At 41.8% G+C, this 17,337-nt stretch overlaps 1 protein-coding gene across 5 annotated transcripts in view; it reads right to left on the reverse strand.

Moving 5' to 3' along the window:
* Positions 1-17,337, reverse strand: part of INTS9 (integrator complex subunit 9) — a 72,865-nt gene that overhangs the window by 38,673 nt on the left and 16,855 nt on the right. For all 5 annotated transcript variants that reach the window (XM_037391712.1, XM_037391711.1, XM_037391714.1 and 2 more), the window contains 4 exons: positions 16,710-16,796; positions 12,099-12,219; positions 9,906-10,040; positions 4,654-4,765 (listed from right to left, as the gene is read on the reverse strand). In XM_037391712.1, coding sequence (XP_037247609.1) covers positions 4,654-4,765; positions 9,906-10,040; positions 12,099-12,219; positions 16,710-16,796 — 455 coding nt within the window. The remainder of the gene's footprint in view (positions 1-4,653; positions 4,766-9,905; positions 10,041-12,098; positions 12,220-16,709; positions 16,797-17,337) is intronic.

Consider the following 17,337-nt stretch of genomic DNA (forward strand, 5'->3'; position numbering starts at 1 on the left):
TTCATTTATACACCAAAATAAAATCAGAGTGGGATAATAAGAAATAAAACCAAATCTTAAAAAATACTTTACCCCACCCTCTCCCTCCTTCCCGGGCTTAACTTCACCCCCAGCTCTGTCTCCTTCCCCCGAGCAGCACAGGGGACCAGGAGTAGGGGCTGGGGTCGGTCCCCCACCCGCTGTCCCTGCGGCTCCTGCCCCCCGTGGGGAGGGTCCTCACCCCCTGCCCGGCCCCAGGGGGGTCCCCGCGGGGTCCCCAGCCCTGCCCCCACCCGGGCTCCTCTCCCCACGGGGCCACGGGCCCTGCCAGGAGCTGGCCCAGCGCCGCTGCCCGCGGGTCACAGCCCCCTGCGGGCAGCCCCTGCCCCGGGGGTCCTGCCCGGGCTGCGGGGGGGAGCTGCCCCCGGGGGCTCCACGGGCTGGGGGCACGGCCTGCCCGGCCGGGGGCTCCCCACAGGCTGGGGGAGCCTCTGCTGCGGCACCTGGAGCCCCCCGGCCTCCCCCTGCCCTGGCCTGGGGGGCTGCAGGGCCGCGGCTCCCCCCTGTGCTCGCTCCTCTCTCCGGTCCCACCTGCAAAGGGGGTTTTTCCCCTTACCCCAGGGGCGCTCCCACCATCGCTGGTGGGTCAGCCCTTGGCTCCATCTTGGAGCCGGCCGGCATCGGCTCCAGCGGACACGGGGGAAGCTTCCAGCAGCTTCTCACAGAAGCCGCCCCTGTACCCCCGGCTGCCAAAACCTGGCCACGCACACCCAGCGCAGTTTGAATTCACAGCTCTGCATTCACTATGGGAACCTCAAGCCTTTTCTGTTGAAAACAATCAGAAATTCAACATTCCTGGGGCCACAGAGAAAATAATGGAGGGTAAGGTTTTTGAGCAGACTCCAACTTGAATTCCTGTTCCCAGGAAAACTACAGAAACGGTTACCAATAATTTACATAAAATCACAACCCGATGAGTGGAGCGCTCTTGCAGCCAGCTGCCCTACCCACCTGGCCAAGGACCCAGGGTTGCTGGCCCCTCGATTCTCATGTTCCTGGTGGCACAGCAATGCACCTTTGAAACTGGCCTTGTGAACACCCCTGCTCCCCAGGACAGGACAGCAACATGGCTATCCCACCAACAAGGTTCTGTGTGACAACTTCTTAGAACACGCTACTCAGTTCCTCGGTGCAAGTTCATTTGTATGTGCTGTGGTCAGCACAGCTGGGTACTACTTCTTGAGGGTGCTCTTAAGTGGTTGCATAAAGAGATAAGAATTACCTCCTAGCTTCTGCAAAATGGGGATGAGAACCTTTACAAGCATATTGCTTTCCATGCAAGCAGCAGGTCCAATCTGGTTCTCTGCACCACTACAGCAACTTTCTATAGTTGTCAGTAAGAGGACACGTATATTTGAAAGCTGTTTAAAGCCCAATTTATCTCTGTGACTGATGGATGCACTCTCTTGATAAAAGTTGTGTAATAATCTTGGCATTTCAAATTTAGTCTCCTTCAGTAGCTCCATAACAAGTTGTTCAATTTACAACTCACAATGAGATACTTGCTTTTCGAACAGCTGCCACCACAAGGTCAAGTTGGCACCTAAAAAGCAAACTGTGCTTTTTTTTCTGCTTTATATAAACACACACGCGCACACACAGAGGCACGACCGCACACGCACACAAAATATCACAAACTGTCCCTATAGACAGTCTGGTAATTCTGCTGATGATGCCTAAGGCAATGTAAAAATACAATTGCTTTTCTTGAGCTGCAGAGTACTGGTGCTGCAGTGCTGAGCACAGGAAAAAGGGGTTTGGGCTAAACTGAGAGGTTGGAGACGTGACAAATGTGATTTCAGTGCTGCACACACAACGCGGAGAGGAAATCATGCATATGACTTGGTAATAATGGGAAACATCATCTACAACTCTACATGCTGGGATGAAAGCAGAGTTCAAGGTGGAATTTTCACACTTCCAGTTCTGTGCTTCACAACACTTATTCACAAACTTGCTGTTACCTCACGATCGTTTTTTGGTAAATTTCTAGTATCTGCTTTAAGAATTTTTACCTAGTGTATTCTGAGTTTCTTGCAAAGTCCCCTGAACACTTTGGGAATGGGAAAAATATCTGAAAACTATTGTGCTCAGCTTGCCTACTCTACTGTTCTTCTAGTAATCTATTGCTTTTTGGACTTTTTTACAGACTTGAAAAAGAAAATTGATTCACTATTTTCTTCTCCTGATGTTGGGTAGATGTGTAAATACCGCTGGCGTCATGTAAAAGACAGTCTTACCGCTGCATTAGTCGTAGATTTATTTAATTTCTTCAGGTTGCTGTTTTTTGACAAATACCAATCAAATTCCAGTTTCTCACAATGGCATTATTTTAAACACGTATCTTCCTTTGGTCTTTAATAATTTTCTAATATCTCTTAGTTTGCCTCCTTCAAGATAGAAGCCAGCTTGAAGACCTTCTGTGAAACCCTCAAAATAGTTCAGAATGTTTCTGTAAACCAGAACAACTTGTGTAGATAAACACCCACCTGTACCTACATATGTAACATGTTTATTTATATGCACTCATCTTTTGGATTTTGCTTTGGCCCAAGCTACATCTCTAAGACTTTAATTTATAAAAGCATTTTAATTAACAATGCTCTCACTCTTGTTTACTCAGCATCCAGCTGTCGCAGTTCAAGACATGAGTGACCACCAAGGCACTTACTAGAGCACATTTGCAAGCAGAGCTGGCAGCAGGGCAACACGTAACACTCCTTGGCTTCTCCAGTACAAAGTCTAACATTTCAGCTCACACTTGCTTCCTTGGTGGTTTAAGGTAAGATGATAGGATGTGGTCATGCTGCCGTCTGTCAGGGGGACAGTAACCGCCATAACAGTCCAGAAGGGACAGAGAAAGGCAACACATCTGGATCTAGTACAATAAGGTCACCAAAGCTTATCTGTCATAGCTCATACGGTAATAAAATTAACAATGCTTAAAAACACTGAAAACACAGAATAATACACACACATAAACAAGCACACACATCACTTCGGAAAGGAAGTCACAGGTGTTAAGAATTAACACAGCTTCAGGGGAGGCTGAACAAGTTCCTGGAAGAGAAATCCACTGAACATTACTAACTACACAAAAGCCATGTCCAATTCAGGAAATTCCTGAAATAAAAATACTTGAAGGCTATGAAATTATGAGAGGAAAGTATCATAGAATCTCACCCTGTTCTACTTTAGGCATCTGCTCACAGCCCCTATCGGAGTCCAAATGTTGGCAGAGAGATCTTTGGTATAACCCACAATTACCATTCTTACAAAATGCCAAAACACACTCCATTAACAGGTATTTACACTACAAGGAACCATCCTGACCCTGTAATTCATCTTTTCATATAAACAAAACCCACATAATTGTACCTTGTACATTCCACAACAGGACCTATGACTCCTGTTTGAACTAAAACGTGTCCTAAACAGAGATACCTGATTTCGATTTAGAGGTGGTAGGTGATGAAGGAGTCTACACTCCTTGTAGTATTTGCCTTTACTCATACTGGGATTGTGGGACAGCATATAGATATTCAGCATCTGTGAATATGCACAAGGATTTTTAAATGAGGAAAAAACCAAAGTATTGTGGCTTTTTTTTGTCTTCTCCAAGGGTACATATGTAAAAAGTAAGGCTAAGAACTTGCACTGGTTTCTGTTCTCAACCTTATTCTGCAGCCTTGGGTAAGACACCTAAATATTACAGCTCAAATTTCTCCCAGGTGGGTAACAGGAACCAAAACACTTGCTCACAGTGAGGAGTCCCTGATTTTGACTTTTAATGTTTTTTGATAACCTTTGTAAGAATCCTCCTACCACCAGTTTTTTAGTCTTCTTTGTAAAAAATAGTTTAAAATAAAGGCAAGATCTCTGACAAAAGAGCAGGCAATATACAGCAGGACAGACATGAGAAAGTACTTTGGTGAAGGAAGGGTGACAGCACAGAGGCACTGAGGTGGGGGAAGGGGAGAAAAGGAGAGAACAGCACTGGATGTGACATTGCAAACAGGCTGGAAAACGCTGCCATTCACACTAATATCACAGCTTTGCAATTATCAGCTTTTCCAGCTGTGAAAGCGTCTGATTAGGTTTTATATTTCTGGGGTCTATAAATATATGTTGATGTATTTTTTTAAACAGAGATTGTGCTGTTTGCTTCTGATATATTTAAAAATCAGGTGTAAGAAGGGAAGCAGATGTGCTTGTTTTCAAAACTGAAAGTCATAAAAAAGCATGTAAAGATTTTACACTGGCTGATATACAGGAAGGAAATATTACTATTTCAGCTGGGAACAATATCCAAAACCTAGGCAACACGTAGTCTGTTGGCAGCTAGAGCGGCATACTTAGCAAACCAAGAGCAGCAGATGATTAAATCTCATTATACCTGTTCCATTCCAAAACATTTTAGGTACAACTTGTGTCTTTCCAAGCACTTACTGTATTAATGACATCAGGAGCACATCGTAAAATCTAAACAGCTAGTTTTATGCCAGAAGCTATAGCTGGACAACTTATTCAGTTCCAGGAATCTCAGAATTATTTCCCACCCAAAGCAATGAATAAGATGATAAAATAGACAGAGGACTTCTTTCAACGACCTACCCAAGTTGCTGCAGAACTCTCCTACCATGCCATCTGGGTTAGCAGTAGGGATTTGTGTAAGACCCGTCAGGATGAGAACATCACTATTTTTAAGAGAAGCCTGGTCCATGGGCTGAAACAGAGCACAGTGAAATAAAATGAGTAACATGAGAGTTATCACACAGGTTTCTCTGCTCTGTACCAAGACTGCAATACATAATAGATAGAGTGACCAAGAAGTACACATGCAACACTTTAAAGTTAACGTTGCTCCATCTGTGGAAACCTAACTGGAGTTATTAAAACACACACAACTGTTTACCTGCATACTACAGCCCAAAACAAACAAAGGAACTGTAAGTAGTCTCCATAGACTAATAATTTCATGGCCTCAGGAGCTGAACACTGAAAAGCCAGTAATTTGCTGAGGATGTGGCTGTACAGTCTGGAACAGTTTGACACTTGCATTCCTATATCTGGCTACGCTAGTTTCTAACACCCTTCCCTTTGTAAATCAAGGTGTCAGCTTTGATTTCCAGGGCTCACTGTCTACAAGGGACAGTATCATCTTCCTCAACCATTCAGTGGATTCTCTTTGGAAGAGGTAAGATCAGAAAAGGACTTAGGGCTCAAAGCTCTCAATTGTGTGCATGAATCTGAATGCCACATAAGTCCCTCCCCTGACTGTGAAGTCTGCTCTTCTGCCTGCAGTATTACAACCATGACGTTCAAATACTCATTTCATATTGTTTTTGCAGGCCTTTTCAGATGTCTGCACTTGTGAAATAGTAAATGGCTACTGCTGGTAGAAAAGAGAAAGTGGTTTAGATTCCTTAATATTGACAAAGTTTATTTATCTAAGTAATAATCACTTACATTATTTTTTTAATGTAGCTATAATATCAGGCCAAACAGACAAGTATCAGAAATCCTTAAAAGTCAGTAGCTGAAAACAGGTGAAAAATCGTAACTTCAACTGCGCGCACACACACACACACAAAAGATAGCATTCCCAATGCAACACCAGAGCTAAAAAAATAGAAAAAATGGCCTCAAGTTGTGCCAGGGGAGGTTTAGATCGGAGATTAGGAAAAATTTCTTCACTGAAAGGATTGTCAAGCACTGGAACAGGCTGCCCAGGGATGCGGTTGAGTCATCATCCCTGAAGGGACTTAAAAGACATGTAGATGTGGCGTTTAGGGACAAGTGATAGACTTGGCAGTGCTGGTTTTATGCTGGGACTCGATGATCTTAATGGTCTTTTCCAACCTAAGTGATTCCGCAATTCTATGGTTCTATAACTTGGCTTACCAGTCTCCCCTAGTGAATCTGATAAGCACTACACCCTCCTCTAGTTCCTATCTTTGAAGACTGTGCTAAAGGCTAAGCTATGTCAAAGTGAAAAAGATGTTTTCATAGGGCTACCACCTCTGATCCACTGGATCTACAGAGTATGTTGTACTGATAGCCTTACAGTCATAGCCACAATCCTAGATCATGTGGTTGAAGTGCTCAAGGTAGCTATCACAGCATCTATCCATGCCATGGTGCTTCCTGGGGGACAGATGAGTTTCCATCTGCACACTATATCCCGTGAGCTCACAGGTGTAGCAGAGGGACTGACAATTAAATGGTCTAAGGGAATAGCGTGGCAACTTGGCCACTGGCAGGCAAGCCTCACCTTAAAGCAAACATTGCTACTGCCTTAACTGCATAAATGCTCACACTTTTTTTTAATGAGGTCAATCATTTGATGTGTTTTATATTGGCATTTTATTAAAGCAGAATGAAAATACATACCCACTTCTCTCCATCAGTAAACAGACATTCAGAAATCGTATTTAAGTGTGACCCGATACTAAATACATATTATTTATACTCAAAATTTAGCGTAATCCAATCTTGAAAAGGCAAAATCCACTTCTCTCTCTGCAGATGCAATACAGCTATGGTGAAAAGTTAACTTTAGCTTTGCTCTGGGCTGGAATGCACTTCCCATAGCTACTATTCAAGCAAAGGTGGGCAACTGCAGGGAGCTGCGTGGTATTTTACACTTATTTATCCTCAAAAGACCCTCTGCAATCTTACCAACCGGGAAGGATCTCTGCTAGAAGAGACTGGTGAAGAGACTTCCTCTACTGAACTTAGAAGACCACTGTGCAGTTAGTTCCCTTGCTCCACATCCCCCAGTGCCATTCTTAAGAGGTTAAGATCTTGCTTTGTTAAACATGCAGAGGAATTTCATATCAACTTCAACAGAAGTTTATGCTGTGCGTCACCTTGTGGGACCAGACCTGTTATGTGAGATTTATTGCAAACTTTGACTCTCCATAGCGTGTCCATGAAAATGAAATGCCAATAATGCAATAAAAAATAATATCGAATCTGCCTGTGATAATGTACATAATGATTATGCCATATTAGATACGCATAATTTCAGATGCTATTGCACTGAGAGGGCTTGCATTGATTTTTGTGGGTTAATGTAAAGAATATGTCTTAAAAGGCTTTTAGTGACATGTCTGAACCTGTGCTGTCAACTCCTGTTCTCCACTTCAGTGGCAACAGTGTCAATTCTAGCCTCAGTAGAGGGTGAGGCAAAATTTTCAACAGAAACCATCTGGCAGAAGACAGAAGTAAAGGGAACAACTAATGGTGCCAGACCTAACTCTCAAACAAACCCTTTATAGCTCTTCAGTTATTTTCAGCAGCTATGAATATAGTCTTGCTGAACCCTTCACCTGCACTTCCTGCAGACTTGCTGAGGATTTCACAAGATATTTCTGCTGCTGCATGCAAGATCAACCCAACAGCCAGCATTCACTTCACCGTTTCAGCTTATCCTGGGCCATGTCTAAGCTAACTGCTTCACTTTCTATCTCTTGTCAATAGAGATGGACCAATTACAGATGTACCATAACTCTGCTGATGACAGACGTAACCTGGATGTAACTTCAGATGTCAAGAAAACGTTTAAGGTGTAATTTACACCAAAGAAGCAACCCCACTCTCTTCCCGTGACTGCTAACTCTAACCTGTGTTGCCATCTCCATTATGTCAGCACTTAAACCCCAGTCCTGGCAGAAGGGAGACGAAGGGAAAGATTGGGCAGGGGCCCAGTTTAGGTTAGGTGAGATGAACCTTACCCTGTTTGCACCCTAAGAGGAGATGCTTTGCAGGCTATTACTGTGTATTACTAGACACAATGTAGTAAGAGGATGAAGCATTCTTCCATTTGTATGCCCAAATAATCTGCGTCTTATCACCCTAAACAATCAAATGGCTGATGAAAGCTTGGTCAACTGAAGCTCATTTTTAATAACTATGAAGGGAGTTCCAGAAGACTGGGAAAGTGCTAAGATTTCGATACTACTCAAAAAGCTCTGGAAATATTTTTACATAAACATATGCTGATTAACTGGATATCCTTTCTAAAACAAAACACACTGACTGTTTTCATACACTGTTAAAAGATGGGAATTTCATTGTGACTGCCCACCACAATTCTATGGAGAAACAGGTTAGAACAACAAGTTTTCACTCCCTGATGAAAAAACTGCTGATTTGTTGAACACTATTTTGACTCTGTGCCACTCAAGATACTGTTATCATTACATATTGTTTGTCAAACATCAAATAGATGAAGAGCTGACTGGCTGCTTACAAAAACACACTAGTCATTACAGAATCACCATATTGTAGGAGCTTGTGCTGGTGTTCACAGGGATTAACACTAGGACAAAAAATATCCACTGTCTTCAAAAAATATCTGGAAGGAAACACAAGACAATGATGATATCTAACACACAAACAATATGTGGTAACATTTGTGATGTGGTAAGTAACAAGAAAAGTGCAAACTGAATGGAATTTTAACTAGCTGGTAAACTATTCCTTCAAATTATGTGTTAGTATAAAATAATGCAAAGTGCAACAGACTATATGCTAAAAACTGAGGCTCTTAGAGAGCATGTGGGACAAGCAACACTCAGCAGCGTGAGTGGTCCAGGCTTCTTCTCTTGGCAGCAAACAGAATAGGTCCCTAAGGTTTCAGGTAGGCTCGCAGCACATTTTCCTACACTTGTTAAAGCTGAATCCACCCTGTCTAACTGCTGCCACTTCTGCAGGTTGCAGTGAATGAGTGCAAAACTGCTGCTCATGGGCTGTGCTCTTACCAGGCAGTTTATTCACACACCATTCCTGCCACGGAGAGGCAATTTCCTTAAGAACGGGGATTTTACCAGAAGTTTCCAGAGAAATGTTTGCCTTTGGAAAACGATGAAGCATGGCCCGTCCAATCTGACAAACTGAATCACTATTTCATACCAACGAAAAGAAAACCCTCTCAGTTACCAAACTACTTCTTCTAGTGCAAAGCTTCTCCTCACAGAAATATTCCACTCATGTATCGTCAAATACTGCTGTTCCTTCACTAGAGGTGACAAAAGAGCAAAACCCAGGCCAGTATTAGGCTGATGAGAAAAGGGAATTTAGAGACTGATACATTGCACGCAGCTAAATACAGCCATACTATTAAGGATGGTTTATCTATTGTAGTTGTTCAGCTTTTATATGAAAGATGCTCAGAAGCAAAGCTCTTTAGAAGATACTCACCTTGGGGGAAATTACTTACTGATCATGAACCTGACACATTTTCAAAATTATTTTTAAACCTGCTAATATTGCTTTTAACTATTTTGACAACTTCTGAAGCACACAGTACTGCAAACTTCAAACCATTCTTTGCACTAAGAATTTATGGATCTAGAGAGAATTAATTTACTGGAAATTACATCTACAGCACTATAAAGACTTTGCCCTTAGCAGAGCAGGGTGGAAAAGTTGGCAGCCAGTTAGCTATCATTTCTCCCAAGGAAGGATGTTTCAGAAATGATATAGAAGCAGTCTGTGAACTGTCTGTAAAGACTCTTCAGTGACATACGGATTTTAAAAAAAAGTCACTAATGCTCTATTGTTTAACTCTCTTGAAAATTTCCTTCTAAGGTGAAGAAGAATTTCACAGCTGGTGAGTTAACATCAAATCAGCAGTAACAAAGAATTCTAGTTATCTTTCTCCAATAACTATAGATATCTGTCCACTTATCAGGGTAGTATGTCTTCTCAATGACCGTTAAGTCTAGACAATTGCTAATAAAGTTACCTTAGTAAAATCTCTATACTACAACTGATCCCAGCTGGAATAAGCCCCTCTATTTTTTTTTGAGCAAAGACACTTGCCCCTGTAGAAGACTAACAAAAGTCAGGGGCTGTACCTGAGGGTGTGTTGTAAGTAGAGAAGATCCTGAGACGTAGGAAACCTTCTCATAGTGTGACTGGATAATCCAATTGGAACTTCCAAGAGCGTAGCCTGAGCTCAGAGGGGTGACCTGCACAGCACCAAACAGCTCCTGAAACACACAACAAGAGACATTAACTTCAGTGAGCTCCCAAGAGAAATCAGGTCACTTTATCATCAGTAACATTAATTTTAAAAGTAGTTCTGCTGTTCAAAGCCTTTATGAAGCTAGTTTCCTGAGATTTTTTTCTTCTGGTTTTATTTACCCATGTCTACCAGAATATATGCTCTGAGAAAAGCTTTTCCTAAGGTAAAGTCATACAGTTTCTCTTCCATGTGAATTCTATTGCATCTAACTGAGCTCACACTGAACTATAACTCTAAATGGAGGAATCACCCGGGGTCTTGATCCTCCGCCTGCCCTTGCTGTGTTGAAGAAGCTTGTAGGAGCTTTACGTCTTTGAAGACTCTACACTCCCTTAGCCAAATTTTATTGCTATTGGCCAGCAGAAGAGAAGGAAGTACAAGTAGTTCTTTACTGATACAAAACTCTGTTTGGGTTACACATTTTGCTGTGGAAAACAAACTTCAGACACACTTTCTAACTTTATTTCTTTTTAAATGCTATCTACTGGTGGTTTAGAAACAACATCTTGCAAACACAATCCAAGTTTCAATTTCAGCTCTAAGCATAAGCAACGCAACAGTTGTCTCCTTTCCAGGTGTCATCAGAAAGTGTATTGCTTTATCCGTATGCAGTACTGTGTTATACTTGTTTTGAGAAAGGAAAATAAGCCTCCATGTATACCTCACTAATGTGATCTACTTTCTGGTTACTGAATAATAGAACAAGCATCTGATTCATGCAATGCTAATGATTTTCCTAGTATCTCAATACATATTTGGATGCCTTGCAAAACAAGGCAGGGTCTCCATCCCCTGGAGTGTGTAAACCAAGGCTCTAGATTCTGCTAACATACAGACATGTAAAATGGACAGCAAACTGTTCTTGATGCTGTTACCCAGTTTTGGATTAACTGGCTAATTAGGGTCTGATTATTTTAAAAGTTAGCTTTGTGATGAGATAAAATGTCTCTTTTCCTGGTAACTATAAAAGAATGATTGGCTCAAGATGCACAGATCTAAAATTAGGCAAGATGCATCCACACTGTGAGGACAGTTGAAAACGAACAGTAACCACCCATGGATACAGAGGAGTCCAAATGCCCTCCACCTGTCCAGTTGCTAGACAAAGCTGCAGCTGTTACTTACATCAGCAGCCATGTTAGTGGTGGCTCTGGGTCTTTTTTTTTCACCAGCTATAATACAGCACCACACAAATCCAGATCCACCAAATTTAGTACACAGTAACACTGGTTACTGTTTCAAATTGCCTTACATATAAACAGCAGTCTCCAAACCTCAGTGGCCTATCACTTAAGAAAAGGGAGCAAATAAAAAGCTTTGGGTACACAACTTACTTTAAACCACCTTTTTATTTCTTATGGCCTTGAGCAACAACAGCAGGTATCATGGCCCACATGCTGCCCTCCAAGCCATAAGGGAACAGTGTATCTGCAGATTACTGAATTGTTGGTTTAGTTCGTTCTGGAAACTACACTGGATTATAGTCAATGGCACTATAGAAAACAAATGTTACCTGGGAACCCTGGGAAAGGAGTTTTTCAAGTTCAGGTCAAACCATTAGGTTTTGTTTACAATCCCTAATTTGCAGTATAAAAGAAAGTGGAGGCTAAAGCACTCATAAGATTCCCAGAAGTGAGATACGGTAACTCAGAAGGGGATGTGGCTTACAGACAGAAAGGATACATTCATTTGGTACATCCTCCCAGCTCTCAGTGGGCCAGCCATCAACTCCAAATTTGAAGGTACATCGTCTTAAAATTGGCATCCCCAAGGATGAGGAAAAATAAATGGATATTCACTGATTTCACCAAACAAGAACCCTTCCTGGGAGGCAGACTGAGGGCCATTCAAAATAATATTCTTTTGCTTTCCTAGGCTAGGGTAACTAGATCTTACACAGGATTAGAATAGAGAAGGAAGGGCATTTCCAGAGAAAAGCTGGAAAACAAGTTGTTACTGGTGACCTGAGGACTGGGAAACAAGTTATTACTGGTGACCTGAGGACAGCTTTACGGGTACTCACAATTTTCTGAGAATACCCCACCATCTGGATCTTACTGAGTGCAGCATTCACTTCTGGCATGGTGTAGCACTTCCTCCACATAGACACCTCCACTGCATCCTTCAGAGGGGCGGGCAGCAGTCTGCAAAGATCAATGGGGCATGGGCATTTTCAAAACTTTCTGATGGACTGCCAGCTTTTATACTCACTTCAGTATTCTCCAGATCTTACATTTTTCTCTTTTTTTCTTTTCATTTTAAATATGTGTGGTGCTTCAAAGTGAGGAGCAAGACTTCCTGCTTATTGAGGAGCAGAACCACACTGCCTGTTTCGCCTCATGCCAAAGTCTGCTCTCCTTCAGCTCTTTGTCATTGTTCATATTCAGCCCTTTCATCAAAGAAGTAGCTGTGATGAAGGTGTTACAGCAACTCTTGTGGTATTTTCACCACTGATGAGATGCTGGCTGATCTGACATGTCAACATGAAATGCACCACCAGAATTGGTAGAGGTGACTGGGATCTTCAATCAGTGTCTATTTTGCATATCCTAAGAATGTGAAACTAGAAGTAACCCACAATCTTGTCATTAAAATACAGGTACCAGCCCATGAACAAAGGCTGGCTCTGCTCTCATTTTTGTCACCAGCCTCTTACAAGAGCATGTGCCCCTGCACCTCATCCTCCTTGCCTTCAACTCACGATACCCCACTTGCCTTCCAAGTGTACTGGCAAGGATACATTAGCTGACACTGCAGAGCTCTTTGAAATCCCCTACACGGAAGTATTTAAGATGTTTTACACCAAAGTAAAATCCATCCATTCTGCTCTTCACAGACATTGCAAGTTAGCTGGACGGCGTTGTCAAGGGAAGAAGTGAACTATAATGTCACAGGCTGTAAGAGAGATGGCTAACTTCTGGGAAATAAATCTTCCTTAGCAACATGAACTGAGGCAGGAAGCAGCACAGCTGCCAAATGCGTAAGAAGAATAGGATTTTTTTTGTATATTAAACCAATGCTAAATCAAAGGCTAATTCAAACCAATTTCCAAAGATTTATGGAAATTGGTCAAGTTTCTTTGATCAATTTGTTTAAAGGCATTTAATTTATTGTTATATCTACTAGGTCAGTGAACTCTTCCATAATTTAAGATACTGAAGAAAGGATTAAGGCCAGATATTGCCAAGACTGCTGTACAGGTCTAGTGCGATAACTGCAATTCCAGCACATGCTGGCTGAAAGCACACTGTGCTTAAGGAAACAAACAAAGCATTCAAGGTCTTTTGGGGAAGTCATAAGCAACAAAAGGCCAAACAATGTGGATAGTTGTCCACCACTGCACTGAAGCAAATTGCCTGTAAAAGCCTTTAACCTACCATAAGAAACATTTAGAGTTGGATGCTTTCAGGAGCTTCTCTTCTGGGAAGAGGAGAATGTATCTCCATGTAATGGAGAAAAGTGGGGAATTGTCCTTGGTGATTGATAGAAGTTTCTATTAGCCTTGACTGTGGCTACACTGTAAATATACTCTGCTCCCTAACAGAAGCCAGTGGCACCAGTCCCCTCCAGCAGCTTCATTCCTTGCTGAGTGGCCTTCAGAGAGAATGAGGACTGATGGTTCCTCAGATGTGCCCCTGCTGGCATTCACCTGTCACCCATGCTTTTAAAATTTGTACAGGAAGTTACTAGCGGATATCTGAAAGTCTGGAGTGAATCTACTAATACTACGGCAACACCCTATTATGGATCACCTCCTAACAACCAGATGTATGTGGGCAGGTGCCACGACAGTCAACCTACTGCCACATACGGGCAGGTATCACGAAGTAGCATGCTTCGTGGTTAGTATACAAGATTTATGCTTAAGAAACTCAGAGGCTTGTATTCTGAACCTGACATCTGCCTAGAGACAGTCCCTCCCGTTCAACGCCAAGGATAACATCTGGTATATGACATAACATGTTCTTGTTTGAAGGGAGAGGAAGATGGCAGTACCAAAGCTGATCAGAACGCTGGCCTCTCTTGTCCACTACATCTTCTCTCAGGAAACAGCCTGTTTCAGACACTTTATAGAAAGACATAAGAAACCATCAAACAGGTAGTTGACAAAGTGTCTTTCATAAAGCAAACTTCCTCTTTAGCCCCCTGAATCCTAATCAGTGTGAAAGATATCCTGGCTGAGCATCTATAGATGAGACTGCTCATTTAAAATAAAAACCAATGGTAATAAAACCTGCTAAGCAATTAGTTCAGACTGGATCTGATAATGGAAAAACGTAAGCCACTCTAATGAACTTATTATATTTTATACGGTATTTGCGTTTAAAATGCTTCAATGCTTTATCTAATGAAGATTATAATACTTTGTGTTTTATACTATTTAGAGTAGAACTAGCTGAACTGTAAAGCAGTAATGGTGATTGATCAGCCTGAAAAATTAAAGTTAGACTCAGAAGTAATAAGTATTCTGTTCTAGCAACAGCCAAGTATTAAAAAAAAATATTCATCAGGGATCACATTTTCTTAAATAACGGATGTCAGTCCAACCCTGCATGTGCTATTAGCCAGGTGTTAATTTGTGGATCAGTAGATGTTTGCTCACATGCTATAATAATCAGTTCTATTCACGCTTGCGTGACACTTGTCACTAGGAATCTCAAAACACTTTGCAAACATTAATTAAGTCCCTGTATACCCTCCATGGTGGATAGGAGCTCCATTCTACAGAAGCAAAGGGAGCTGAAGTGGGAAACTTGGAGCATAGGTGGGGCACAGTTGGAAAGGGAATTCAGGTTTGTCCCCCTGCTCCAGCTCACAGACAATATTAGTTTATACTGGCCTCAAGGCAGAGCTTATGATACATAGATTTATGCTACCAAACAGCTGCAGGGCTACTCTGTTTATCCTTGCTAGCATAGCATTCCTGCCTCTACCTCGTACTTGGGCACGGTGTGCATTTTATGAAAGCTGGGGGCCCTGCCCTCTGATAAGAGATTCCCAACAACACACCACATTGTGGCAGTGCTCTGGGCTCTACAGAGGTCCTGTAAGTGGGACAGGACACCGTCTATTCCCAGGGGGTAGGCTCTTACACCTTCCTCCTACCTCCACTGGTACACCATTATAACAATTACTTGATAGTACTAAGGAGAACTATCAATGCTGGGGTACTTCCCAAGCAATACGAGACAGGAAAATGTATTCTAAATACCACCACAACAAAAAGACTCCAGCCTCCTACAGCAGTTGAATCAGAACAAAGATACCTCTCTGTGTTCGCCTCTGGAATAGGCAACAGCATGCAAAGTGCTAGACAGCACTTTTTCTAAAATACGACCACCAGGAAAGTGACATTAAATGAGCTCCAAGATGTATGGTCCTCCTTTAAATGATGCATACAAAACACATGCAGTAGTGTGACGAGAATAATGGCTCCAGTCCTCCCTCTTCACATCACTGCGAGCTTCCGGAATGGTTCTGCTCAGGTCAGCAGACTCCAAAATTGAAACAAAACCAACACAATTCTGGTCACAGTATACATCAACCAGCAAAAAATCCTGATCACTTTATTGTCTTCAGTTTTGTTTTCCATCTGTGTTTTACTTGCCTTCTTCAAAAGAGAGTTATAATGCTAAGACTGCTCCTAAGCTCAGCAGGGGAGTACAATATATAGTTAAACGTATGTTAATTTGGATTTTTAGTTTCTTTGTGATACTGAAAAATATCAAGACTACTTTTATGATGCATGAAATAATTCAATTTTAGTAAATTTTTAGATCAAGCCACACTAAGAATTAGGAGTAGAAAATGGGAGATCAATTAAAAATGTACAAAGCAGCTTTTAAAAATAACTTTCTAATCAACTGGTCCCATCTTTAAAATGTGCTAAAACCAAAAATGTCTCCTCCATAGAACATGTTGTGCACCTAAAGTTGTTTTTATTTCCAAGGAGAGCATTATCTGCAATTAGTAAACTGTATGGATAATTTTTAGATTACACAGGCTTTCAAAATCTTAGATGTAAACGACCTCAAAATTGAGCACCCTGTTTTTCCATATAGATGGAATAACAGACATGGAGTTTCCAACTAACCTTTTCCACTCAGATTTCAATTTGCTTCCAAGATCTGAAAAGCCAAAAACCCCACCTCTGCTGTTCCAAGTATAAATGAGGCTGCAGCCCTGGGAAGAAAGGTAGCATTGCTTTGTGGAGGGCCACAGTGACCTCCAATAGTTACATCCTGACTTTCTTAGCATTTCAGCCAACAGGAATGTAAAAATAATTTTAAATTTTAAATATTCCAATATAGCTTGCTAATTTCAACAACTTTATGACATTAATACAAAAATCTGTTGGTTTTATCTACCATCATGGAGCTAAACTATGTGAGAGAAGATCAGAACATCTCCCTCCAAGAATCAAACTTGTGTGGTTGTTTGGAAGACCAACAATGTGCAAATAATTTAAGAAAGAAGTGACACAAGGAGTCATAGCTTTAAACCTCTTAGGGCTTTTTTTCTGCTTGATGTTTGTAGCAAATCCCAAATGGTGGCAGCTGACCCATCATTACAGTGACTTCTAAACTTTCGTTAGTGTTTTAGGACAAGCCTTTCCCAGTGGCTTGTTCCTCACCTCTGTACCTCCTTGTTCTTCCACATGAAGGCAGACTGATCCTTTGGCACACGCTCAATGCAATTCACCAGTTCTTCCATGAGAAGTCTGAAAAGACATCATATTACATTTGTATCACAGCCTTTCACACAGGAGATAACTTTGTCCCAAATGTTCCCAAAATATCACAAAACTGTAACACTATTGGGCATTTTTAAAGAGGGGTTCTTCCCACAGAGGCATTGCAGCAATTACTGCTCACCAGTACTACCCGTTTCTCCACAAAGTGTTTCAAGCTCAAGCTAGTGCAATTCTGTCTGCGTGGCTGTGACAGCAGAGGATCTGCCCCACTAGCTTATGGGTCATTTGGAAAATGGTAAGACAAGAGGAACTCCTGCCATGCAAGATGATTTCTTTGTTACTGACTGCTTGTCATATAGAATGAGACAAAATACACAGAGAAAACTCATTAGCTGATGCCTGTTTATCACTTAGAGAAGCCAAGCACCTTGTAGGAGTGAACTCTCCTCATCTACAAATGCACAATACAGCATTTGAGACAGAAAAATATGTCAGGCATTAAAAACTGGCACTGCAGATTTCACTGCCCAAAACTAAACAGCAATTGTAACTGTATGTGTGCTTCCCC

The sequence above is a fragment of the Falco rusticolus genome, chromosome 6 (genome assembly GCF_015220075.1).
Source record: "Falco rusticolus isolate bFalRus1 chromosome 6, bFalRus1.pri, whole genome shotgun sequence".
NCBI lineage: Eukaryota > Metazoa > Chordata > Aves > Falconiformes > Falconidae > Falco > Falco rusticolus.